Source organism: Chiloscyllium punctatum, chromosome 7, assembly GCF_047496795.1.
Source record: "Chiloscyllium punctatum isolate Juve2018m chromosome 7, sChiPun1.3, whole genome shotgun sequence".
NCBI lineage: Eukaryota > Metazoa > Chordata > Chondrichthyes > Orectolobiformes > Hemiscylliidae > Chiloscyllium > Chiloscyllium punctatum.
The window spans coordinates 44,261,960-44,288,435 of NC_092745.1; the positions used below are offsets into that span (position 1 = coordinate 44,261,960).

Consider the following 26,476-nt stretch of genomic DNA (forward strand, 5'->3'; position numbering starts at 1 on the left):
AATCAAGACAGCCTTGGCACCAGTACAAAATGCATAGCATAAATCAAGTGTACTGTGAAAATAAGCTATTTCTACATCCCACAACACTACACAAAATAATTTAAATTATTCAACATAAAGTAATTAAATTCTTATCAGTATAGAGTAGAAAACAATCTTTTGTAAATTTAAAATCTCTTTACATCAGAGTTTTTAATGCAGAAAAGAATGACCAATTATGTACAGCTGATAAAGTTTACTTTTTCATAATGAGAGATACTGGAGAGTCAAGACTCACAAAGTGTGGTGTTGGAAAAGCACAGCAAGTCAGGCAGCATCTGAGGAACAGGATGGTCGATGTTTCGGGCATAACATCGACTCTCCTGCTCCTTGGATGCTGCCTGACCTGCTGTGCTTTTCCAGCACCACACTGTTCAACTAAGTTCGATTGCAGGAATGCTTGTTTTTCGCACCATGAAAATTGATATTTACAAAAGGTTAGATAATTTTGATATCTGAATCTGAACAATCTAGGATGTTTGCTTCAATGTGAAGAATGCTACATGAATGCAAGTTATTGTTGTTCCTAGGCTATGCTGGCTCACGATATTATATGAACCGCTGCTCATGATGGAGGTTGCTACCAGCATCTGCATTGTGTGTAGGAAACTGAGGCTTTCTGATCCTAATGTGGTAGAGGAAACTTACTTCCTAGTCGCTTGTAGTTAACAAGATATAGTTTATTGCATGTTATCAAATAGGTAGAATTTATATTGAAATGACATATTGTTTCAAAACGACCAGTTGTTTGGTCTCACTTCTTACAGATCCTAAGCTGTTCCATCCACACAAGTCCAAGAGAGATCGAGAAAATGTGGTGCTTATGGTAGTCTTTTGTGTGAATTACTCAGCTATCCCTCATAAGTCTACAAATGTGACAAGAACTATTCTGATAGTTCTTTCAGAAAGAGAGAGAGAAAATGGGTGGTGGGGTGGTGAGCTCCAGGTCCAGCATGGGCAAGGGGGGGGGGGGGGTCGGCTCCTTCGAAAGGGTCAGATTGGAGGAGGATCTGGGACTGTTGATGAGGTAGGCATGGGGTTTCTTTAATAGTTACTCAGGAGTTAAACAAGTATTTTATAGTCTAACTTTTACCAAGTAAATATTTAGTTTAATTTTATTGGAACCATCCAAAGTCTCTGATTTTTATGGAGAATTTCAGACAGTTTCAGGTGTAGTAGGATCGTCCAGCAGAATATGCTTCAGAATTCCTTCAGAATGTGCTATAATGAGGGCTTCTGTGGGGTCCATATGCGCAACTCGGGTTTATACTCACAACTGTCTGGCCAGAGGAAAATCTTCCCCATTATTAAATGTTTCATAATACAAATAAAATGTCTGAAAATAAATCTGGTTCAAATTTTCTCAACACAGTCTCAATTAACCATGAATTTTACGCACAGTGTGCTCTTTATAATTATCTTGGAGGAAAATTAGTTAATCAAATGTGGTTAATGATATACTTCACTGTAGAAAGTAGCAGGAAATTAAGAAATGAATAATTGTTTTCTAAAATGATCATTTTGTTATGCATATATTGCAACACAGGAGTTCAGTGAATGTAATCATTGCATACCACTAAGGGGGGAATATTTTCTGTGTATGTCTTTTGATTAGCATGCTCTTTTCAAATGGTATTTATAGCCTGGTTATATGTACCTGACGGCAGATTCGAAAATAGTACTGTCAAATGAGTGAGTGGTGATATTGGGCTTCTGTTTTTATCTATACAACTGAACTAGGATGTCAGAATTATTGATTTGAAGAGAAGTCATAAGGAGAGCACATATTCGATTCAATGAACGAACAACTGTTGTCTATATCAGTACACATATCAGCTTAGAGTAAATATGTTCTAAACATTACAAAAGCAATGTATTATTGCAGGCCACAGATATTTGCCTGTTCCATTTACAGGAAGATGAAATACAAAATAACCTGTTGAACATACCCGATATATTATTGATGTCTAAATTAATGTCTCATTAATTTTCAACTATAGTAACTATAGACTAATAGTAACGTGTTATTGTTTGTAGGATTTACTTGCGCTCTGATAACATTAGTTCAGTAAAATAACCTTCTTACATATTAGCTCCTTGTCACACCCATCTGTGTTGATGCATACAATTCAATGTTAAGTGACCATTTAACGCACGTGTAGCCATATCTGATTATCTGACTGCAACTGACTAAATTGTCCAAAAGTGAAAAGGTAATATTTATACTTGTAGTGGAATCCAAAACTAGGTGTCATAACTGTAAGATAATTATTGATAAATCCATTAGGAACTCAGGAGAAGGCTCTTCACCTACAGACTAGGTGACATGTGGAACTAGATACTGGAAGGAGTTGAAGTGAACATCACACGTTTATGGATGCAAATGAGTTAATAAAAGGATATGCTAATAATATTAAGCAGAAGGAGGTTTGTGCAAAACAAAGGTATGTATGTACTGAATAGCCTCTTTTGTGTTGTAAATTCTATATAATATTATTGGTTACCATTTGAAGCCAAACAAGTTTAGTCTTTTTCAAGCATTACAATGGAAGTGGTCTCACCTTCATGTAATAGAGACATAAACTGTACATGTAAGGGCAGAAACAGGATTACATTTTGAACTTGACAACAGAATTTCAACAGCAACAGACTTAAAATTTAGTGCTTAGGTGCTGCACTCAAAATCAAAGCCAAGCAAACAGGTTTTATGCTGAAACATGGAAATAGGTCTAGAATTTTCTCTTATTTAATTCTAACAAAGTGTTGTTCATAGAACAGAATTTTTTTTTAAATTGACAAACATTTATTTCTAATTATGATTTGTCAGTGATTCAATTTGCACAAGGGCCTTAACTCCTGCTAAAATGGAAGATTACATCATCACACTCCCTTTATATTCAGTGTTCAAATAACTCCTTTACTTTGTAAAACTATTGAAAACAAAATATACTTTGTGACACTGAGGTAGAAAATCAGTCATTTTCTAGATGAACAGCTGTGCAAAATTGAGGGGGAAAATTGGCCTGTTTTGCTCTCACCTCCGATGCTTTTCCCTAACAATAATTTGGTTTCCAATAGCTAACAATATATTCATGCACATTATATTCTAAACAGGCTTCATATACCAAATGCTTTTAAAACAAAATGCACTTTGTGATAATTGTATTTTTTATTAATCTTCACTTGGTAAAAGGCATTTTTATCCTCAATAAATTATTGTCACCTCCAATTCATGGCAGACAATAAAAGAAATATGCACATTACAAGCCAAATCCATGCTATAATGCAGAGAAAAATCTGAAGTAGTAAAATGGATGGCTGATTACACTGCCATCAGGTAATATTATTGCCAGCTTCCCTGATGGCGAAGAGTTTGAATGAGTGCAAATGTTTTCTCAATACTTGCTAAAGATACAAGTTGCCAACTACCTGCCATCACCATTCCATATGTGGGATTGTGCTAGATTCTGGACCTTTCATGGTCAACAGGTCTGAGTGAGGTTTTTAACAGAGATTGTGGCTCAGAGGAGTGGCTGAGGATTCTGTGGTGAGTAATTCAACTCTTGACTTCCCACCTATTACATGTGAGGTATATAATGGAACATGCTTTATTTTCAAGGTTCAGTGCAGCTCTAACAACTTTGACTATTCAAGTCAAAGAAGCCTGCTTTATCAACCACCATTCATTCCTTCCAGCTGTGCAACATGATTTCAGTGTAAATAAACAAAAACAGGAGCAAAGTAATAGACAAGAGAAGGTCATTGTGGTTCCTTTAGTTTGCGTCACTATTCAATGGTTCAACTTCAAGACCAACTTCCCACACGCAAATCCATAACATTCGATTTCTTTAGACCAAAGATCCATGGTGCTGAGACCTGAATATACTCATAGGCCATGCATCTACAGTTGTCTAGGGAATCCAAAGGTTCACAGCCTTCTAAATGAAGGGATTTCAATATTTGCCTTCCAATATTTGCTCTGTCAAACGTTCAGAAACTCCATGGAATATTCAGTCATTCAACTCAATCACTCCTCACAAAGCAATCCTCATTCCAGGGATTCATCTAGTAAAGCTTTGTTGCACCTGCATAAGGCAAGTTTCTTCTCTCTAGTATGCTATTTGTACAATTCCAGCATAATGTTCTTACTTTTATACTGCAAATTCCTAGTGATAAATGCCAAAGTACTCTTGCCTTCCTAATTCTTTCATGGGAGTGGCATCATTATTCACAGTCAGCATTGTTACTCAACCTTCATTACTTAAGGTGGTGGTGAGCTCCCTTCTTCAACTTGTCAGTACATCCATAGTGCTGGTTGGGAATGAGAAGCAGGATCTTGGCCTACTTACAGTGCAAGAACTTTAATATATTTCGAGGTCAGCATTTTGTACAACTTGGAGAGAAATTTGCAGGAGCTGGTGACGGGAAACTTGCATGAGGTAGTATTTCCATTGTGCCTACTGTCCTCTTTCTTCCATGTGACTGACATCTCAGTTTCGAAGTTACTGCTGAAACAGCTTTGGTTAATTGCTGTAGTGGATCCTGCAAAGGGTACACACTGCTGCAACAGTGCAGGTGGAGGTAGTAAATATTTAAGTTTCATAAAGTGCTGTTGCAGCTGCATTTATGCAGGCATGTGCACTTTAGATTTCTGTGATTTGTGCATAGGATACTCATACACTCCCAATGTCAAGACTTACTAGGTCCCCTACTTGGAATGAAAATCTACTTTTCTATTCCTATCAAAGTGGATAATTCAATACTTCCCCATGACAGTGTTAGAAATGCAGGTCCCTCTTAAGGACTAACCAAAACAGACCATTGCACTTTGCATTCAAGAGTTGAGCTCATGGCTCTTGTGCAGTGGCTGAAATAATTCCAAAGAGGCCTGTATCCCGTCACCATGTCACCCTTTATTTACACATGAATAGTCTTTGACTTTAGTACTGTCTCATTCAGAGTCAGCATTTCTGACACTCCTCTTTTTATGTCAGCCAGGGCTCCCTGATTGGACCAGATTAACAACCCCAATTGTAGACACACACTCAAAGTGGCTGGATGTGCATAGGGTCCATTCATCGAACACTAGGACGATGATAGAAAAACTGCATGCATCTTTTGCAACACATGGAGTCTGGAAGTGTTGGTCACAGATAATGTGCTATTGTTTACTATGCTGTCCACTACTGATCTATCTCACCAGATCCAAAAAGGTTACAATTCTACTTGTGATGGACCTTTGGCTTTCATCACAACCAGTTGTTTCAACAGAGAAATTAATGGATCTCTCTGCAGCCAAAGTCTGATATTGTCAGCTGTGTTTGGGACCATGTCCAGAAAATTTAAAACTCTTCAATTAGGGGAAACAAAATCGCTATAAACTGTGAATGGAAGGTGGCTCTATGCATCTGCTTCCACTACTCAGTCCATTGGAAGGTGTTCTAACTTGTAATCATAAGCACTTAGTAATAGCCCACCAATGAATTAGGCCAAAAGCTATGGGAAGCACTGCCTTGTCCCCTTTAAGTAGGCCAAGTGGGAGTTTGTGGTCCATGATTATCACAAATTTTCATCCAAAAGGGGATTGGTGGAACTTCCTGACTCCAAATATGACTGCCAATCCTTCTTTCTCTATTGGAGCATATTTATGCTCTGCATTAGCCAAAGTCCTGAATGCATATGCTATTGGGTGTTCCTCTCCATTGGGCCACCAATGAGTTAATACAAGTCACTCTTTATTCACACATGAACTGTCCTTGGCTTTAGTACTGCCCATTCAGAGTCAGATCTCAGTAACAGTATCTCTGACAGTCCCTTTTTTTTTGTCAGCCTAGGCACCCTGATGGGACTAGATTAATCCCCAATCAGGGAACTCAAATCCTATGACGTCCAGCTGGCTGACCTCGTCATAATCATCACAGTAGGAATGTCCTTACCTTGGAGCTACTCGGACCATGCTCAAGAGCCACCTTGTCCAGAGCTGTGTCATAGGTTAATAGAAAAGCTACAATAGAACGGAGTTCTTGGGCCAGAACACCTTGGGTCAAGCCCCACCTCCCCAGAGGCAATTGATAATACATCAGAACAGATTGATTAAAATAAAGATGAGTTCTGCACAGCTGCTATGGGTAATGTTTGTTGGCTGCTCATTGTTAATTAGGTAATTAGTAGTCCCTACTTCTGTGCCATAAGGTTCAAGTATCATCTGTTATGGATATGTGTCATAACACATCCAAATAGGCTGATGTGAAACAAGAGCTATGTTCTTCCTCAATGAGTGCTGGTAAAGGTCTAGAAGGTAAAGGTGAAAATTGTCATTTGCGCTAAACTGTAGATTTACAACAAAAATATTTAAAATCTCTTAAAGTCTTTTGTTGTCTAATTCAACAAAAGGTGATCAGTCCATTAAATACCCACAGTAAACTCTGCCACATTATTAAATAACATGTAACTATTCAATCAAAATCCCTCTCTAGCTTTTCTATCTACATCTTGCAATGTAATTTCCCATCCAGATTTTTATCATCACCTCACTTAGATACTCTACTTTCAGTGCCTCCATGACATTCGCGGTTAACAGTTGAGGCTCAAGCGCTGATCCTTAGGCACCCCATGGGTTTTGCTTGCTACTCTAAAATTCTTGCACTGTCTTTTTACTTCTGCACAATCTCCAAATCATGCCATGCAGTACGTCTCATATAACTGGAGGTAATTTTCTGCAAATTCATGCACTGTCTATAAGAAGCACAGCAGCACCTTGCCTGAGCTTCTTGTTTCTACCACTGTGAAGCAAGCACTTGTGGGTACAACATCTCCAAGTCCCTTTCATGATACACATCATCTTAACTTGGAAATATGTAGCATTTCCTACACCATTGTTGTTTCAAAATTCTTGCACTTCTAATCAAACAGTACAACTTCACAGAAACTGCAGTGAACCAAATCAGGAACAATTATGATGGGCAATAAATGCTAACAATACCGAAGTCCCGAGAATGAATTGAGAAATACTAGAATATTCTTTAGACTTATTCTGACCATTTCGACAAAATAGTTCTTTTCTGCTCTTGCTTTCCATGATCGTCATCCAAAATCCCAAGTATAAATTGCCTGTAATAATTCAAAATATTTAAAAACATTCATTCTTAAGATATAGGTATCACTAATACTTAAGTGTACATGCTGTGGTGTGGAAGACAACTGAACCAGGTATACTGTAATAAGTAAAAGGAAAAAAACCTGTAGGATTCCTTCAGACAGGCTGACAGATCAGAATGGGAGAAGGTCATGTGTTATAATGGGCCATGTTTGTCTCAGGGGATAGCATCAAAAGCAATTCCCTCGCTTTCTGCTGATGACTGTTCTTATATGCACAGGTACCATACAGTCTTTTCACTTTGAAGCCAAACACAATGAGCTGAAGTTTACAAAAACTGGCTCTCAATTTTGAAGAGCTTTACGGAGGATTTCCGTCTGTCAGCTCAGGCAAGATCTTTCACATAATTCCCTGCTGGTCTCCTTAGAGAACTTAAGCACGTATCTCTAGGCACCGTAGTACAAGCAACTGAAGGATATAACACTGCCACGATCTTTCAGGATTTCTGTAACCACACCTTAGCCAAAGTCCAGCCATGTACAAGGTCAATCAATGCCATTCAGAACACACAGTGAGAAGGAAATAGAGTAGAATACCTTCTGAGGGCATTCAAATAAAACTCAGATTCATAAATGTATTGTTTGTATTACATGATCACCAGTCTGAACAACTGTCAATCTAAATGCAACTACAAGAATGAAGCTACACAGGCTGTTCGAACCCTGTCTAAGGGATACTATTCTTTTTCCGAACTTCCACGCAGCCTAACATCTTGCTATTATTCAATGCAAGAGAGTGACATGTTGGAAAGCCTTCAAACAGTTGAAAACTTTACTTTTAACTAGACAGGAAAAGTTTGCCTGGACTGTATAGCAAGACCCCGTCACCAGCCAAGAAGCTGATATTAAGGAACATCGTCTGCTCAATGATGGTCTTGGCGGATGTTGAATTGTACCTCGGTTCAACTTCAGTCAGAAGGTTGCATGAGTGACTCATCAGCAATGGTAAACATCAGGCCCTTAAAACAAAGCAGGAACATGAAAGTTCTCAATGACGTAGGCATCATACCAGCTTCCAGAATACATGACCCAGTCTCCTACGGCATGTAACAAATGATCACAGATTATTTGTAAATTGATGAAACAGAATTCTTTTCTATTGACAAAGTTTGCCGCATTTATGTCATTCTCATCATTATGGTTTATAGCACTGAAGGGAAACCAACTAGGTGTAGAAAGCCTAAAGCCTGGGCTGCAGTGCTGGCCTCATCACAGGAAACAAGAGAATACAGTGTGATCTGTCACAAACTGCATTGCTAACACCTTTATATATTTGTGATCTGAGGATTGACAGATTTCACACAGCTCTCCAGGATTCTCAGAAGCAGCCAGTTACATACAATTTTACCACAGCTATCACTTTGACAGCCACCAAGATAAGATGGCCACCCATTCCTTCAGGTATCAAGTCTGGTCAGAAAGATGACAGATCTGTGATAGCATCTTAAGACAACCACTTCAGTGGCAATAGGCTTCACTCATCTTGAGGAAACTGCATTGAGGTTGTTAGACTCTCGGCCTCCTATACCTCCTCCCTAAGCCGAGGGGACCTTCAGCTATCTATTATTGTAGACACTGTTTGACAGTCATTACAGCTGGCTATGGGTTTGCTGATCAATTTGTTCCTCTTAAATTTGTTCCTCCTCATAGCCCCTGCTGTGACTGGATCAATTGTTCACAGCTCCAGTGACAACAAAAAGGTGGCATTGGAAAAGCACAGCAGGTCAGGCAGCATCCGAGGAGTAGGAGAGTTGACATTTTGGGCATAAGCCTTCATCACGAATCACTGACATTCCTGAAGAAGGACTTATGCTCGAAACATCAACTCTTCTAACTCCTCGGATGCTGCCTGACCTGCTGTGCTTTTCCAATGCCATACTTTTCACTCTTATCTCCAGCAACTGCAGTCCTCACTTTCTCCGAGTTATATAAGTACTTCGACTACAGAGCAAATTAGAGGCTAAGAATCTTGCAGTGAGTAACTAATGTCCAGACTCTCCAAAGCCTTTCCACTATCAACAAGGCACAAGTCAGGAATGTGATGGAACATTCCCCACTTGCTTGGATGAGTGCAGCTTGAAACCATCAGGACAAAGCAGCCCACTTAATTAACACTAAATCCTCCATTAACATCTACTTCATCCTCTTCTGCTGCAGTGTGCACCATTTACAAAATGCAATGGAGACATTTAGCACTTCAGACAACACTTTCCAAATCCATGACCACTACCATACAAAAGATCAACGGCAGCAAATACATGGGAACACCACTGCCTGCAAGTTCTCCTCCAAGCCACTCACTATCCTGACTTGGAAATATATCAGTTTCTTCAGTGTTACTGAGTAAAAGTCCTGGAATTCCTTCCCTTAATAGTATTGTGAGTCTACATACATCACATGGGTTGCAGTGGTTCAAATTAGTAACTTGATGCCACCTTCTCAAGTGCAATTAGGGATGAGCAATAAATGCAGTTCCAGCCAGTGAAGCACATGTCCCATGAGTGAACAAAGAAAGAATTTTTAAAAATACATAGGCAACAAGGGACTAAACACCGAACCCGGAGGTATGCCACTAGACACAGGCTTCCAGTCAGAAAAACAATCTTTGGCCATTGCTTTCTATTTCCTATCATTAAGTAAATTCTGCACTCAATTTTTACCTGGAACCCAATGCTGTTAACAGTCTTCTATAATAGTCAGGCGCCTTACTGAAGTCCATGCAAACTACATTGACTGCACTACCCTCAACTATACACCTAGTCACTTCCTCAAAAAAAGCTCAATCAAATTAATCAGACGTGATCCCCCATTTTCAAAGACTTGCTTACTAACCTTCAAAATCATTCTCTCTCCAAGTAGAGATTAATTATATCCATCAGAACATTTTCTACGTTTCCCTACCATGGATGTCAGACTCAATAGCTTAAAATTTCCTGGTTTATCCTAACCACCCTTCTTGAATAATGGTACCACATTAGCTGTCTTCTAGTCCTCTGGCACATCTCTTGTGGCCAAAAAGGATTTGAAAATTAATGTCAGAGCCTCTGCATTCTCCACCCTTGCCTCCTACAGCAGCCTGAAGATACATCTCAAGTGCAGCACAGTGACTCAGTGGTTAGCACTGCTGCCTCATAGCACCAGAGATCTGGATTAGATTCCAGCCTCGGGGCGATTTTCTGTGTGGAGTTCGCGCATTCTGCCTGTGTCTGCGCGATTTTCCGACAGGTGCTCCGGTTTTCTCCTCTCAGTCCAAAGATGCGCAGATTAGGTGAATTAGCCATGCTAAATTGCCCATAGTGTTCAGGGATGTGTAGGTCAGATGCATTAGTCAGGGGAAAGTGTAAAGTAATAGGGTAGGGGAATGGGTCTGGGTGGGATACTCAGAGGTTGGTATGGACTTGTTGGGCCAAATGACCTGTTTCCACACTTTCATGATTCTAATGATTTTATGAAGTGGGCCTGTGGATTTGTCCACTTTCAAGCCTGCTGAAACTGATATTACCTTCTCTGTCACAATACTAATTCAGTCAAGTATATCACAATCTTCCTCCCCAATTACTATATGTACATTGCATCTGTATTCACGAGAGAAAGACAAAGTACTCAGTTAACCTTGTCTTGTGGTTCTGCAGATTGCCAATTTGGTGCCAAACAGGTCTTATTCTTTACCTGGTTCTTGCTCCTAATAAACTTACGAAACACTTTTGGATATTCCTTCATGTTACCAATCAATGTTTTTTCATGAACCCTCTTCCTCTCCTAACCCCATGCCACTTCTTTACCCTTCTCGGGCACTCTCTGTTTTCAGCCTTCAATATTTACCATACGTTTCCTTATGCGGCATCTCTGAGCTCTACCAGATTGCTCTCCTCTTCTAGATAAGGCAGATAAGGGCATGTATCTGCAGCAAGAGCTCTGTGCCCCCAGACTTCAATGTCTCAATGTCATCTGCTCCAGCAGCTCTATTGTTCTTAAGCTGGTGGACTACCTTCTCTACTTCATGCATGGCTGGGATGTTGTTGAGCTCATAGCAGATAATGTACTGTGGGATGCGGTTAAGGACGCTCAAATCGAGAACAGAGCCCTGGTTGAGATGGCTTCTTAAGTGCTCCCCCCAGTGTTGTTTGATGGCTTCTTTGTCTTTAATAAGAGTCACTCTGTCCTTGGCCAGCAATGGGGTGGCACCTTGGGTATTTGATCAGTAAGTGGTCTTGATAGCACAGAAGAAACCCTGAACATTATGGTTGCCCTCCTCTAGACCCTTTCCCACCCACCACCTGTTCTTTATACCACGGGCTCATTGTTGGACCGCGGGCCTTCAGTTGCCTGTAGACCCGCCTTTTTTAAGCACATTTGCGGTTTTACACTCAGAAATGCCATTCTTTCTTGCTTATCAGTTCTTGGATCTCCTTATCATTCTTACCACTGGCTGCTTCTTTTTCTCTGAGCTGGCCTGTGTATAAGTTTGGCCAGTATCCAAGTTTATATAGACCTCCAGGCTTTCAGTCTAACTGATGATTAATAGCTTTCTTTATTGATACTCTAGTGGGATTGTGTGTTTGTCTGAATATTGGTGGTACAGCCTGGAATACAAGTAGCCCTAATTACTTCTTCATGAAGTCATTATTCAGTTGCCTTTGCATGGTATAATAATCAGCCATCTGCGGGAAACTGAAATGTCCAGAAAGTGAGACAACAGTGAAATTTAATTCAAAATCCTGAGAAAGCTGTTGAAACATAATTTCCAAGTCAGCATGTGTTTGTACATTTTTCCAAGAATACAAGGGGGAGAAAAACCTCAAATGCACAAAAAGAGAAAAACATTTGAAACAAATTTTCTTTGCAGCTTTTGCCTGTCTTGGAAAACTGCCGGACCATTTTTTTTTTGCTTTTGAACTTTGTTCTAAATTGAGGTCAATCAGAGTTCAATCTTTTTGATGCAACATCAACCTGTAAAGTCAGGGTTAGGCTAACCTTAATGTTTCTCATTCTACAGATGTTGCTTCATCAGCAGAATACTTCTAGTATGTTGTGCTTTGTTTAAATTCCAGCATGTGCATTTTTCGGTAATATTAACAGTAAACGAACAAATGTTTCAAATTTCAGGCAGTAGATAAGTAATCTGGCTGAAATAGAATATGTTTAGATTAATAAACAAACAGGCAAGCAATTTTATTTGCAGATCCACCTGTAAAACATCTAAATCAGATCAGCACAACACTTTTTGTATTATAGACTTATTATGCACAAAACATAGGAATTGAACAAAGGTAAGTCATCTGTGTACTGTGCATTCAACAGCCAATGTGTGGTCACATCCTGCATTCACAAGTCTAAGCATGTGTCAAAGATCAAGTGATTGCAAATCCAAGCACAGTGCGCAAGTTTCCTTGGGAGAGCTTCAATCCTCTTTGCCCTGCTGTCTTGGTCAGGCCCTCAGTCTGAATATGGACTATATTTATATCTGACAATAGCATAAGTGGAAAGACAAGTGACTTTTTATAGACACTCATTCTTGCCGTTGAATTCAATCTTGGTAAGAATTTTTCAATGAACTTACGCTAATAAAAGCAGCAATTTTTCAATCTCAACTTGTATGTTATGTTGGTCACCCTGTGGACAGCAGAATTTGAATAAACGCCTAACAGTCCAAAGTCCGAAACATATACTTTTAAGTTTATTTGATAACTGGCTAAATGTTTACACTAGTCATTGAGAAATGGGCAGTAGAATAAAAATATTCAACTCAAACTTTCCTTCATGCTACAATGTATGTGTCCAGTTTCCATATACAGGAAATTTACATGAAAATGGCAGATTATGTTTATACACTATGCATTGCCTTCAACCCGTTGACAGAGGAGATACACATGACTATCTCTGAGGAAATGTATGCTCTTACATGGTAAATTTGTTAATCTGCTTAACCATATGGGATCTTTGAATTGTTTTGCAAAGCCATATACAAGCAGTGAATTAAGGGGGCCTAACTGAGCACTTTCTCTGGGGAACATCTGGGCCACTGCACTCCTATACAATTTAAAGAAAAGTTGGATCATGGGAATGAAAATCCATATTTCTTTATTTAGCGAACTATTGAGATGTTCCCAATCTAATTCAGGTAGAAGTTAGATAAGTGCACGAGGGAAGAAGCAATAGAAACAAATGATGATCAGTCGAAACAAATGATGATAGATGAGATGAGGTAGGGTAGGGGGAAATGTGTGAAACATAAGTACCAGCATTAGGTCAAATGGCTTTCTTTGTAGTACAAATTCTAAATAATTCTATGCAATCCAGCATCCTCAAGGTTTCACATACAACAGCAATAAGTAAGAGAAAACACCAGTGTAAAAAAAACATGAATTTTATAAATATTTGTCTTTAGAGTTGAGATGTTTAGGCAATGTGAATGGACAGAAAGTGTTATAAGTAAGCCCTAGTTTCACCTGTCGAAATTGAATTAATGCAATCATTACTCCCTAAAGAGAGTGGAGATGGCAAAGAATATTCTTACACATGATAATTCGACATAGCATGCTGCAACGCATGCAATCATCAATTTTGCTGAAGTATAGACCACAAATGGTATGCAATAGAAACACTCAAACTCAATTGATAATGAAGTCGCACTCAAATACATTTAACAAATAAAGCTACAAACTATGATACTCATTAAGCAAGATTAAATAGAAGCAAATGCAACTTCCACAGATTTCACTTGTTTATTGCAAGCAATGTAATGTGTTCCCTTGAAAATTTTAAAACCTTTTGAAAGTTTTATACAGCACAAGTTCTTTACAACACATGAAATGCTTTTACTACTTGCCAAAACACTTTTACATACGAAAACAAAACTCGTGAATTTCTACAGGTTTCCAATCATGGAGGAGAACTCCAAGGAGATAATTGAATAATCTATTTTATTAACTTGTGCTGTGAATTGCTTCACCCTTCAAATTTAAATATTGCTGAAAACAGTTTACAATAGTAGGGTCAACAACTTCAAGTCGCCTAATAGGAAATTCTCAAACCATATTTGACACTTTTAGACTTAATCCAAACGGATGTCTGGTGGGGAAACTGAAAAAGGACACTGACAGGGAAATAATGGACATTAATTATTCCCAGAGAATCTTGACATCAATGCTGACACATTAATGTACGTAAAGAGAGAGAGAAAACTCATTTACCTTAGAAATGTCACTTTGCATGCAAGCTAAGCAACTACTCCTTCATTTTCCCAAATTATAATAAAACAAAGACAGTTAAGAGAATGACTAACAGCATACAGTTTCAGTGCGTAACTGAAGCTATCTTAATAAGGGCCAGAAAGAAATTCTCCCAAAAAATTAGGAAGTTAGTCCTCTTTCACTCAAAGCAGATGCCTTATGTTTTCAAGGTCTGAAAAAAAATTGATACCCATTACAAGCTCGTAGCTACAGCATTAAATAATACCAAATATATCTTTTAATATTTTATGTTAAAATGCCTCACATTTACCATAGCCATGGAGAGGGAAAGGAGCAGTTCCATTGGAAAATATTTAATTGGGGAAAAGGAAAGTATGACACTATCAGACAGGAGTTGGGAAGTATAGATTGGAAGCAATTGTTCTACAGAAAGGGCAGAACAGACATGTAGAGACTGTTTAAGGAACAGTTGTTGCGAGTGATGCATAAATTTGTTCCTCTAAGACAGGCAAGAAGGGGTAAGATTGGATGACGAGAACAGAGGCGCTTCTTGTCAAAAGGAAGCAGACAGTTTACGTAAGGTGGAGAAAGCAAAGGTCTAGCACAGCTTTAGAGGATTACAGACTTGCTAGGAAGAAGCTCAAGAGGAGCGCCAGGAGGGGACACAAAAAAGGCTTAGCAGGAAGGATTAGGGAGAACCCAAAAGCATTTTACTCATATGTGAGAAATAAGAGAATGATCAGGGAGAAGGTAGGGCCAATCAGGGATAGTGTAGGGGACTTGTGCGTGGAGTCTGAGCAGATAGGGGCACCCTAAATCAGTTTTTTGCTTTGGTTTTCACTAAGGGAAGGGACCTTGTTGGGAACGAGAACTTTGAGGAGCAGGGAAACAGGCTTGAGATTGAGGAAGTTGATGTGCAGGAAATTTTGGCAAACATTAAAGTTGGTTAGTCCCCAGGGCCAGACCAAATTTATCTGAGATTGCTCTGGGAAGCGAAAAAGGAGGATGCTAAGCTGCTGGCAAAGATCTTTACTTCCTCACTCTCCATGGGAGTTGTACTGGTGGATTGGAGAGAGGCAAATGTTGTTCCTTTTTTCAACAAGGGGAAAAGGGGAATAGGAGAATAGGGAAATCCCTGGCAATTACAGGCCAGTCAGTTTGACATCTGTGGTCAGCAAGGTTTTGGAAACAGTTCTGAGGGATAGGATTTATGGCTATTTGGAAAAGCATAGCGTGATCAAAGGCAGTCAGCATGGCTTTGTGAGGGGAAGATCATGCCTCACAAATCTTATTGAGTTCTTTGAGGAGGTGACGAGACAGGTCAACAAAGGTCGAGCAGTGCATGTGGTGTACGTGGACTTCAGCAAGGCATTTGATAAGGTTCCCCACAGTAGACTCATTCATAAAGTCAGGAGGTATGGAATACAGAGAAATTTAGCTTGGATTCAGAATTGGTTGGCAGACAGAAGGTAGATGGAAAATATTCAGCCTGGAGGTCAGTGGTGAGTGGTGTCCCGCAGGGCTCTGTTCTTGGGTCTCTGCTCTTTGTAGTTTTTATCAATGACTTGGATGAGGAAATTGAGGGGTGGGTTAGTAAATTTGCAGATGACACAAGGGTTGGAGGTACCATTGATAGTATCAAGGGCTATTGTCAGCTGCAGTGCGACATGCAGAGCTGTATGCAGAGACAGTATGCAGAGCTGGGCTGAGAAATGGTACATGGAGTTCAACCTGGATAAATGCAAAGTGATGCATTGTTAAAGGTCAAACTTGAATGCTGAATATAGGATTAAAGACAGGATTCTTGGCAGTGTGAAGGAACAGTGTGTTCAAGTGCATAGACCCCTCAAAGTTGCCACCCAAATGGATAGGGTTGTTAAGAAAGCATACGGTGTTTTGGCTTTCATTAACAGGGGCATCGGGTTTAAGAGCCACAAGATTTTACTGTAGCTCTACAAAACCCTGGTGAGATCACACTTGGAATATTGTGTCCAATTCTGGTCGCCCTATTATGGGAAAATCTTTGGAGAGGGGGCCAAAAAGGTTTACCAGGATGCTGCCTGGACTGGAGAGCTTGTCTTACGAGGAGAGGGTGACTGAGCTCAGACTTTTCTTTCTGGAGAGGAGGAGGAAAAGAGGTGATTTGATTGAGGTGTACAAGGTAGTAAGAGGCATGAATAGAGTCAATAGCCAGAGACTTATCCCCAGGACATAGTTTTAAGGTGTTAGGAGGAAGGTATAGAAATAGGTTCTTTACCCAGAGAGTTGTGAGCACATGGAATGCATTGTCATCGATAGTGGTGGAAGCAGAGTCATTAGGAACATTTAAGCCACTGCTGGACATGCACATGGACAGCAGCGAATTGAGGGGAGCGTTAGGTTATTTTATTTTAGGTTAGGATTACTCCTCGGCACAAGATAATGGACCAAAGGGCCTGTACTCTGCTATACATTTCTACATTATATGTGAAATATAGTCAGTTCTGAGTTCTGACATATTAACACCCAACATACTATGCATCATTGTGTATATTTATTTAGTGGCTTTCAGTGACTGAGCAGTGAGAAACAGATATTTCAGTTTGCTAGTTGATAGAGAGGCCTATCCAAATTTGAAATGCCATTTAAAATGTCACTTCTACCCATACACTTTTTGTAAATCCACACCTCAATTATTAGCAAGGTTATGCTGACAATCTCATTGTTGTGGTTGTGTTCGCCGAGCTGGGAATTTGTGTTGCAGACATTTCGTCCTCTGTCTAGGTGACATCCTCAGTGCTTGGGAGCCTCCTATGAAGCGCTTCTGTGATTGTTCCTCTGGCATTTGTAGTGGTTTGAATCTGCCGCTTCCGGTTGTCAGTTCCAGCTGTCCGCTGCAGTGATCGGTATATTGGGTCCAGGTCGATGTGCTTATTGATTGAATCTGTGGATGAGTGCCATGCCTCTAGGAATTCCCTGGCTGTTCTCTGTTTGGCTTGTCCTATAATAGTAGTGTTGTCCCAGTCGAATTCATATTGCCTGTCATCTGCGTGTATGGCTACTAAGGATAGCTGGTCACGTCGTTTCGTGGCTAGTTCATGGCACACCAACCAGCCAAGAAACGACACGACCAGCTATCCTTAGTAGCCACACACGCAGATGACAAGCAACATGAATTCGACTGGGACAACACTACTATTATGGGACAAGCCAAATAGAGAACAGCCAGGGAATTCCTAGAGGCATGGCACTCATCCACAGATTCAATCAATAAGCACATAGATCTAGACCCAATATACCAACCACTGCAGCGGACAGCTGGAACTGACAACCAGAAGCAGCAGATTCAAACCACTACAAATGCCTGAGGAAAGATCACAGAAGCGCTTCACAGGAGGCTCCCAAGCACTGAGGATGTCACCTAGACATGGGATGAGACGTCTGCAACACAAATTCCCAGCTCGGCGAACACAACCACAACAACGAGCACCCGAGCTACAAATCTTCTCACAAACTTTGAGAATCTCATCACAGATTTGCATAATAAGATGAATAGGTTTGTATAACCAGCAATCTGTGTATCATAACTCTCAAGTGAGTAGATGGGTCCTCTTATTTTCTAGCTCTATCACTACACAAAGTATGTGTGTTGGGATCATTCCACTAAAGTTGGCAAGTATTGAAAATAGCAACTTTATATTCCCTTTAAATAGATAAAATCACACAAATAGTTCCTCTCTCATTTTTTACATTCAAAAATCATATTAGTAAATGTTGGAAATAAATATCGATAAGAAATCGTCATATGATTGCTTGTGTACCATTATTTAACTCAATGACTGACAATTCACTCAAGTAATTAATTGATCAATGACCATACCTGCATTTACCACTGGCAAAATCTCCACATATATTTTCAGAACAGTTCTCAAAATGTAAACACATTTAAACAGTCAATCATTAGCAGTTACCTTCTACTTTAGCTACTCATCATCTAGTTCAAGCCTCTAACAAGTACTTGGATGCACCACTGCTTCTTTAAAAATTCAAAACTGCAATCCTTACCTAAATATGGAATACATGGAGTCATCTTCAAACTATTAACATAATCCCTGAGCCTCTTGTAATTGTCCTCTTTCGACACCAGATATTCTAATTTTTCAAATGTTGTTTTATCTTTCCTGCTCAAAAGCTGTGAAAACAAAATTAGGAAAAATAAGACACCGTATAATAACATTCAATGATAAATAGTATATAATAACATAAATAGTGGAAATATTAGGAATAGATCTTCAAGGACTTTTGGTGAATGCACACAATGGAAATGCCTCTAGCAGACATAACAATTTGTTATCATATTGAATTGCCTGTTCCTCAATTAAAATTTGATGCCTAAAGGAAACATGTTTATACAGAGTATGGAACCTTAATTTCTGGTTAATCTCAGGGCTTCAACATATGTTCTAAGCATCGCGTTAGTGCAGTCCTGAATTGATGCAATAGTGCAGATGATGCATTAAACTTGTTAATTAAGCTGTTTGACATGTTAGAACATTAGTCCTGTTTGGTTGCTTCACCAAGTTGACACCTTATTTTCAGGTATGTCTGGTGAAGCTCCTGGCATGCCCTCCTGCACTCCCCACTGAACCACAGTTGATACATTAGCTTGATGGTAATGATCGAGTGAGGTATGCAGATTGTGCTAGAGTATAATTCTGCTGATGATAATGGCCCATAGCACCACATGGACGCCCAGTCTGGAGTTGTTAGATCTGTTTGAAGTCCATCCCATTTAGCATGGTGATAGTACCACACATTGAGGTTATTCTCAATGTGAAGGCAGGATTTTAGCTTGAGAAGGACTGTACAGTGGTCGCTCTTACTGACACCATCATGGACAGATGCATCTGCAGCTGGCAGATTGATAAAGATACGGTCAAGTATGTTTTCCCTCTTGTTAATTCCTTCACCAAATACTGCAAACCCAGTCTAGAAGCAGTGTCCTTTAGGACTCAACCAGCTGGACCAGTAGTACTGCTGCCAAGCTACTCTTGGTGGTGGGCGTTGAAATCCCCCACACAGAGTACACTTTGAGCCCTTGTCATCCTCAGTGCTCCCTCTAAGTGTTATTCAACATGAAGGAGTACCGGTTCATCAGTGAAGGGAGGACAGTACGTGGTTATCAGCAGGAGGCTTCTTTGTCCTTGTTTAACTTGAAAGCACGAGACTTCATGGGGTCCAGAGTCAATGTTGAGGACTCTCAGGGCAATGCCCTCACAACTATATACCACTCTGCTGGGTCTGTCCTGCCAGTGGGACATGACACATCTATGGAAGGTGTCTGGGACATTGTCTGTAAGGTATGATTCCCTGAGTATGAACATATTGGGCTGTTGCTCCACTAGTCTGTAAGACAGCTACCCCAATTTTGGCACTATCCACCAGATGTTAGTAAGGAGGACTTTGCAGGGTTGACAGGGCTGTTTCTGCCATTGTTCTTGTTGGTGTTGAGGTCAATGTCAGGTGATCCGTCCAGTTCCATTTCTTTGAGACTCTGTAGCAATTGCACAACTGAATGGCTTGCTAGCCCATTTCGGATGGCAATTGAGAGTAAACCCAGACCAGGTGAGGATGGTGGATTTCCTTCCCTGAAGGACATTAGCAAACCAGATGGACTTTTCTGACAATTGACAACGATTTCATGGTCATCAGTAGGTTCTTAGCTCCAGATTTTTAAAAGTTCAATTCAAATTCCACTTAGATTCAAATCCAGGTTCCCAGAACATGGGTGAGTTTCTGGATTAATAGTCTAGTGATAATACCACTAGGCCACTGCCTCCCCATACATCTAACCTGTATAGTCCTGTTCGAATTTTATATGTTTGTACGAGATTCCCCCTCATTCTTATAAACTCCACTGAATATAATCCTAACTGACTCAATCCCTCCTCAAGACATCAGTATTGCCATCCCAGGAATCAGTTCAGTAAACTTTCACTTCATTCCTTCTAAAGCAAGAACATCCATCTTCATAAAAGGAGACCTAAACTGCATACAATATTCCAGATATGGCCTCACCAATGTCCTGTATAATTGTAGCAAGACATTCTTGTTGCTGTATTTGAATCCACTCATTATGAAGGCCAATCTATCTCACTCTGAGGGCCAAAATACACTTTGCCTTCTTTACTGCTTGCTGCATCTCCACACTTACTTTGCATGACAGGTACACAAGGAAACCCAGGTCTTCTTCAACATTCAACTATTTCAATTTACAGCCATTCAAATAATATTCTCCCTTCCTTTTTTGCTACCAAGCGCACAACCTCACATTTATACATATTATATGATATTGCATTTGCCGATTCACTCAGCCTGCTCAAATCACAGTACAACATCTCTGCATCATCCTGACAGCTCAACCTTCCACCCAGCTTTGTGTCATCTGACAAATTTTGAGATATTACATTTAGTTCCCTCATCTAAATCATCAACATATATTGTGAGTTGCTGTGTGATCCTACTGATCCCTGCAGTACCCCACTAATCATTGCTTGCCATTCAGAAAAAGACTCATTTATTCCTACTCTTTGTTTACTGTTATGATGATGTTGTCACTTTAAAAAGGTTATTTGTCCTTGGTTTTTTTTGAAGAAAAGGTTGTAAAGGCAGAGGTACCGAAGGGTCTAGTTTAAGAATGGAAGCAGAGTGGCCAGTTCTCCTAATTCAGGTTGTTTTGAGTTTGTTTTAGTTGTAGCAGTCACAAGATATGAGTGTCCAGGAGAGATGCAAGTTTCAGTAAAGAACTCCTCTGACTTCTTCTGAAATCTCTTTGGATGTTGCTCCCTCCTGCCTGTAAGGATCTGTGTTTGAGTTTACTTTTTTGCCAAGGGGTGTGTTTGAGGGATGTTACTTTATTGGAACAGTTAATTAGTAATAGTTACTGCATCGGGTCAGTTACATTTTCCAATAGTTAAATTATTCTAAATTACACTTTATTTTGTTTATGCTTTAACTGTATTATTTAAATACATTCTGTTTTGCTTAAAGCAGAGTGGTTTGACCAGTTGTATCACACATAGAATAGCCACTACACATCTGCCTTTAAAATAAAAAAAAGTTAGGGTCTAGGCTACCTTCTTAACATATTTTGAGGGGCCTGGCCTAGACCACAACACCATCTACTAACCAACTCTCTATCCATCTCAATTCACTACTCCCAATACCATTTGCTTTAATTTTACACATTAATCTCTTATGGGGACTTTGCTGAAAGCATTCTGAAAGTTCAATAAACCATATCCACTCGCTCCCAAAATCAACTCTACTCGCTCAAAGAATTCCAGTAAATTTGCAAATTGCTTTTGAAAATCCATGCTTGCTGTGTCTGACTATGCCACTGTTTTCTAAGTGGTCTACTAAAAAATCCTTGATAACTTAGTATGGCATCTTCCCTAACATTAGGCTCTCTGGTCTATAATTCTTTGACTTCTCTCTACCTCCCTTTTTAAAACAGTGAAGCTTTATTAGCTACCCTCCAATCTATAGGAACTGTTTCAAATTCTTGGAAGATTGCCCACCAAAGCAGCCACAATTTCTACAGCCACTTCCTTAAATCCTCTAGGATTAGATTAGATTACTTACAGTGTGGAAACAGGCCCTTCAGCTCAACAAGTCCACACCGACCCGCCAAAGCGCACCCACCCAGACCCATTCCCCTACACCTAACACTACGGGCAATTTAGCATGGCCAATTCACCTGACCTGCACATCATTGGATTGTGGGAGGAAACCGGAACACCCGGAGGAAACCCACGCAGACACAGGGAGAGTGTGCAAACACCACACAGTCAATCGTCTGAGGCAGGAATTGAACCCGGGTCAATGGCGCTGTGACGCAGCAGTGCTAACTACTGTGCCACCATGCCGCCCATATAGATTATCAGGGCCTGGGGATTTATCAGCCTTCAGTCTCATCAATTTCTCTAACATTATTTCTCAAATAATACAGATTTTCTTCAATTTCTCCCTCTCACTAAATCCTGTTTTCCCCATCATTCCTGGTATGTTATTTGTGTCCTCCTTCGTGAAGACAAAAGCAAGATATAAATTCAAATCGTCAGCCATTTTTTTCTTCCCCATTATAAATTTCCCCCGTTGCTGGCTGTAAGGGACCTACATTAGTTTTCACCAATCTGCCTCTCTTTACATTCTTATAGAAACCTTAAGTGTCAGTTTTTGTGTTCCCTTCAAGCTTATTCTCACAATCTATCTTTCTCCTATTTAATTGATCCCTTGGTCCACCTTTGCTGACTTCTAGACAGTGTCTAATCCTCAGGCTTGTTGTTTTTTCTAGCCAATTTGTACGCTTTTTTTTGCATCTAAAACTATCTCATTTCACACAGATACTCTAATTTGGCCACAGTTATCTTTGCACTCACTCTTTGAATATTTGCCATTGCCTAACTACTATCATTCCTTTCAGTAACATTTCCCAATCTGTCACAGACAATTCACACCTCATACCATTATAGTATCTCTTATTAAGATTCAGGACCCCAGTCTCAGAATCACCTACCTTAGTACCCAGCTTGATGAAAAATTTTATCATATTATGGTCACTCATCCCCAAGGGGTGTCTCTCAACTTTTTCTATTGGGTGATACCCACTCTAAGATAGCCTGTTCTCCAGCTGGCTCCTCAACATATTGGTCCAGAAAACCATCCTATATACTAGAAATTCATCCTCTATGACATTGTGACTAAAATAATAGACGGAGAAAACACAATACACCATGTTCAGCGTAGCCTTCAACACATGATCAATGACGATGAATACCTTGATGAATACCTCGTTACAATCAGAACAAAATCAACCACAATATCACACAACCTGACCATGGCAGCCTCTGCAGAACATGTCAGATCATCAACATGGATACTACCATCACACTTGGGAACACCATCCACCACATACACGGCAGGTACTCATGTGACTCAGCCAATATCGTCGATCTTATATGATGCAGGCAAGGATACCCGCAGGCATGGTACATTGGGGAGACCATGCAGATACGATAACAATGGATGAATGGACACTGCACAACAATCAACATACAGGAAGGTTCCCTCCCAGTCGGGGAATACTTCGGCAATGCAGGATCTTCAGACTGCAATCTTCAGTTGAGCATCCTCCAAGGGAGACTTCAAGACATGCAACAATGCAAAATCGCTGTGAGAGGCTGATAACTAAGTTCCATATACATTAGGACAGCCACAACTGTGATCTTGGGTAACTACAGGTAACCCCCATCACACAAACTGTCACACACACAGACTCACACACTTGTACAGACTCACTCTCTCACACCCACACATAATCTCTCGCTGATGCACAAACGTGGGGGGGACTAGTTCATTCAAGATTCCTTTCTGATCAACCTGATCTTACCTTAAACCACAGACAGACCCAAAGCAGGACCTCAAACCTAGAGTGATTTGTCTAACCTGTCACCTCTTGTACATTGATGAAAGAACTTGGATTTTGCATTTTAATCAGCAGCCTACTTCCTAATCGATTCAAGGTTTCATCAATGGCAGCTAGTTTTGTTGTTGTTAATTCTTTTGCTTATATGTACTATGTCTTATACCTCTCTATTCTCCCATGCCTGAGGAAGGAGCTGAGCTCCGAAAGCTTGCAATTTCAAATAAACCCTGTTGGACGAGAACCTGGTGTCATTTGATTTTTGACTTTGTCCACCCCAGTCCAACTCTGGCATCTTCACATCATGGACAAAATATACTTTGTGGGGAAACTTGCATGTCATATCAAGGCAGACAGCAAGAGAGTCTTTTAGTACATAAAATGAAAGGGAAATGCCAAAGAGAACATGTACACCTTCGAGATGGAGGCTGGGAAATAATAATGGGGAATGATGAAGTGGCAGTAGAGTTGAAAAAATACTTTGCATCAAATTTCACAGTACAAAAACATTTTTAGCATTCTAAAATAATAAGTAACCAAGAGGGGAAAAAGGATGAGACAAGATAAACACAATAACTAACACTAGAAAAAAAGTACTGTGATAGCTAATGGGTAAAGGCCAATGTGTCTTCTGGACCTGATGGAATGCATCCTGGTATATTAAAGCAAGTAGCCATAGAGATACTGGATTTGGGAAGCAACCTTCCAAGATTCCTTACATTCTGAAAAAGTACAAGACTGGAAAACTGGCAATACAACACCTTTGTTTAAAAAAGGAAAGGAGACAAAAAACAGATTATTGTTGGCCAGTTAGTTTTGTGTTTGTTATTGGGAAGATGTAAACAGTTATACTGTTATAAAAAATGCAATAGCAGAGTATTTAGAAATACATAATATGAATAAGCACAGTCAGCATGGCTTCATGAAGGAGAAATTATACTGACAAATTTGAGAAGGTAGCAAGCAGGCTAGGTAAAGGGGGAGCAGTGGATTAATATATTCGGATTTTCAGAAGGCATTTGGTAAGATACCACACATCTGTCCATATAATAAGATAACAGCCCATTATTTTGTGAAGAGCTCATGGTGTTGCAAGTCGTATATTAACATGGATAGAAGATTGGCTAACTGATAGAAGCCAGAGAGTTGAGATCAACACTTATTTTCAGGATAGCAACTTTTAACTAACAGTGTGCCACAGGGATCAGTCATGGAGTCCAAATTACTTACAATGTATATTACAGTCTATGATGAAGAAAGTGAAATACTGTGGTCATATTTGCTGATGACACAAAATAGATCAGAAGGCAAGTGGGATGACACAAAGTCTGTAGAGAGATATAGGCAGGTTAAATGAGTCAACAAAGAAATGGCAGATGGAACATTATGTGTCCGATAAAAAAAGTTACTTTCCACCTCTATGATGCTTCACAATGACCGCAGTGAAACAACCAACTCAAATATTTGAATCAACCTCTCCAGGGGTAGATGGGACTTGAATCCCTGCCTTCTGGCTTAGAGTTAGAGACGTTACCACTGTGTCACAACAGCCTCACTACTAAATCAAAACATCTGACCTGAAACTCAACTGCAAACACTTACACATTTGTCGTGTGCCATCCAAGAGTTCCCACATGCTACAGCTGTAACATATCAACTGTCCTACCACCTTTGCATTTGTGCTCTTTAAAAAAAAACAATGTGCCAGTTTCACTAAAACAGAGAATCTGCTGAAACTAGCTAACTTATTAAGTTATTTTGGCAAAAGAATGAAAAGCAGAGTATTACTTAAATGGGGAATGACTGCAGAATTCCAGCATTCAGAGGACTTTAGGTATTTTAGTACAAGAGTCACAAAACATTAGTATGCAAATACAGCACATAAATTGGGAAGCTAATGAGTTGCTATCGTCCATTAAAAGAAGAATTGAACATAAAAGTAGAGATGTTATATAATTATGCAAGGCATTGGTGAGACCTTACTTTGAGTACTGTGTGCAATTTTTATGCAAACGAGAAAACTAAGTGCTTTTCTTACTGGAGCCAAGAAGAAAGAGACGTGACTTGATATAGGTGTACAAGATGATGAGAGGCATAGATAGAGTGGATAGCCAGAGAATTTTTCCCAGGGCAGAAATGGCTATCACAAGGGGACATCATTTTAAGGTAAGTGGGGGAAGGTTTAGGGGAAATGTCAGAGGTGGGCTCTTTACAAGAGGGTAGTGGGTGCGTGGAATGCACTGCCAGAAGTGGTAGTAGAGCCAGATATATAGAACATAGAACAATACAGCACAGTACAGGCCCTTCAGCCCTTGATGTTGTGCTGTCTTTTTATCCTACTCTTAAGATTAAACTAACCTACATACCCTTCATTTTACTATCATCCATGCGCCTATTCAAGAGTCGCTTAAATGTCCCTAATGTATCTGACTCTACTACCACCACTGGCAGAGCATTCCTCACACCCACCACTCTGTGCAAAGAATGTACCTCTGACATCTCCCTAAAACCTTCCTCCAATCGCCTTCAAATTATGCTCCCATTTGGTAACCATTTCTGACCTGGGAAAAACTCTCTGGCTACCAAATCTATCTATGCCTCTCATCATCTTGTTCACCTCTAACAA

At 39.9% G+C, this 26,476-nt stretch overlaps 1 protein-coding gene across 4 annotated transcripts in view; it reads right to left on the reverse strand.

Moving 5' to 3' along the window:
* The window catches only part of ralgps2 (Ral GEF with PH domain and SH3 binding motif 2), a 436,511-nt gene that overhangs the window by 169,098 nt on the left and 240,937 nt on the right, over positions 1 to 26,476 (reverse strand). For all 4 annotated transcript variants that reach the window (XM_072573456.1, XM_072573458.1, XM_072573455.1 and 1 more), the window contains one exon: positions 18,432 to 18,558. In XM_072573456.1, coding sequence (XP_072429557.1) covers positions 18,432 to 18,558 — 127 coding nt within the window. The remainder of the gene's footprint in view (positions 1 to 18,431; positions 18,559 to 26,476) is intronic.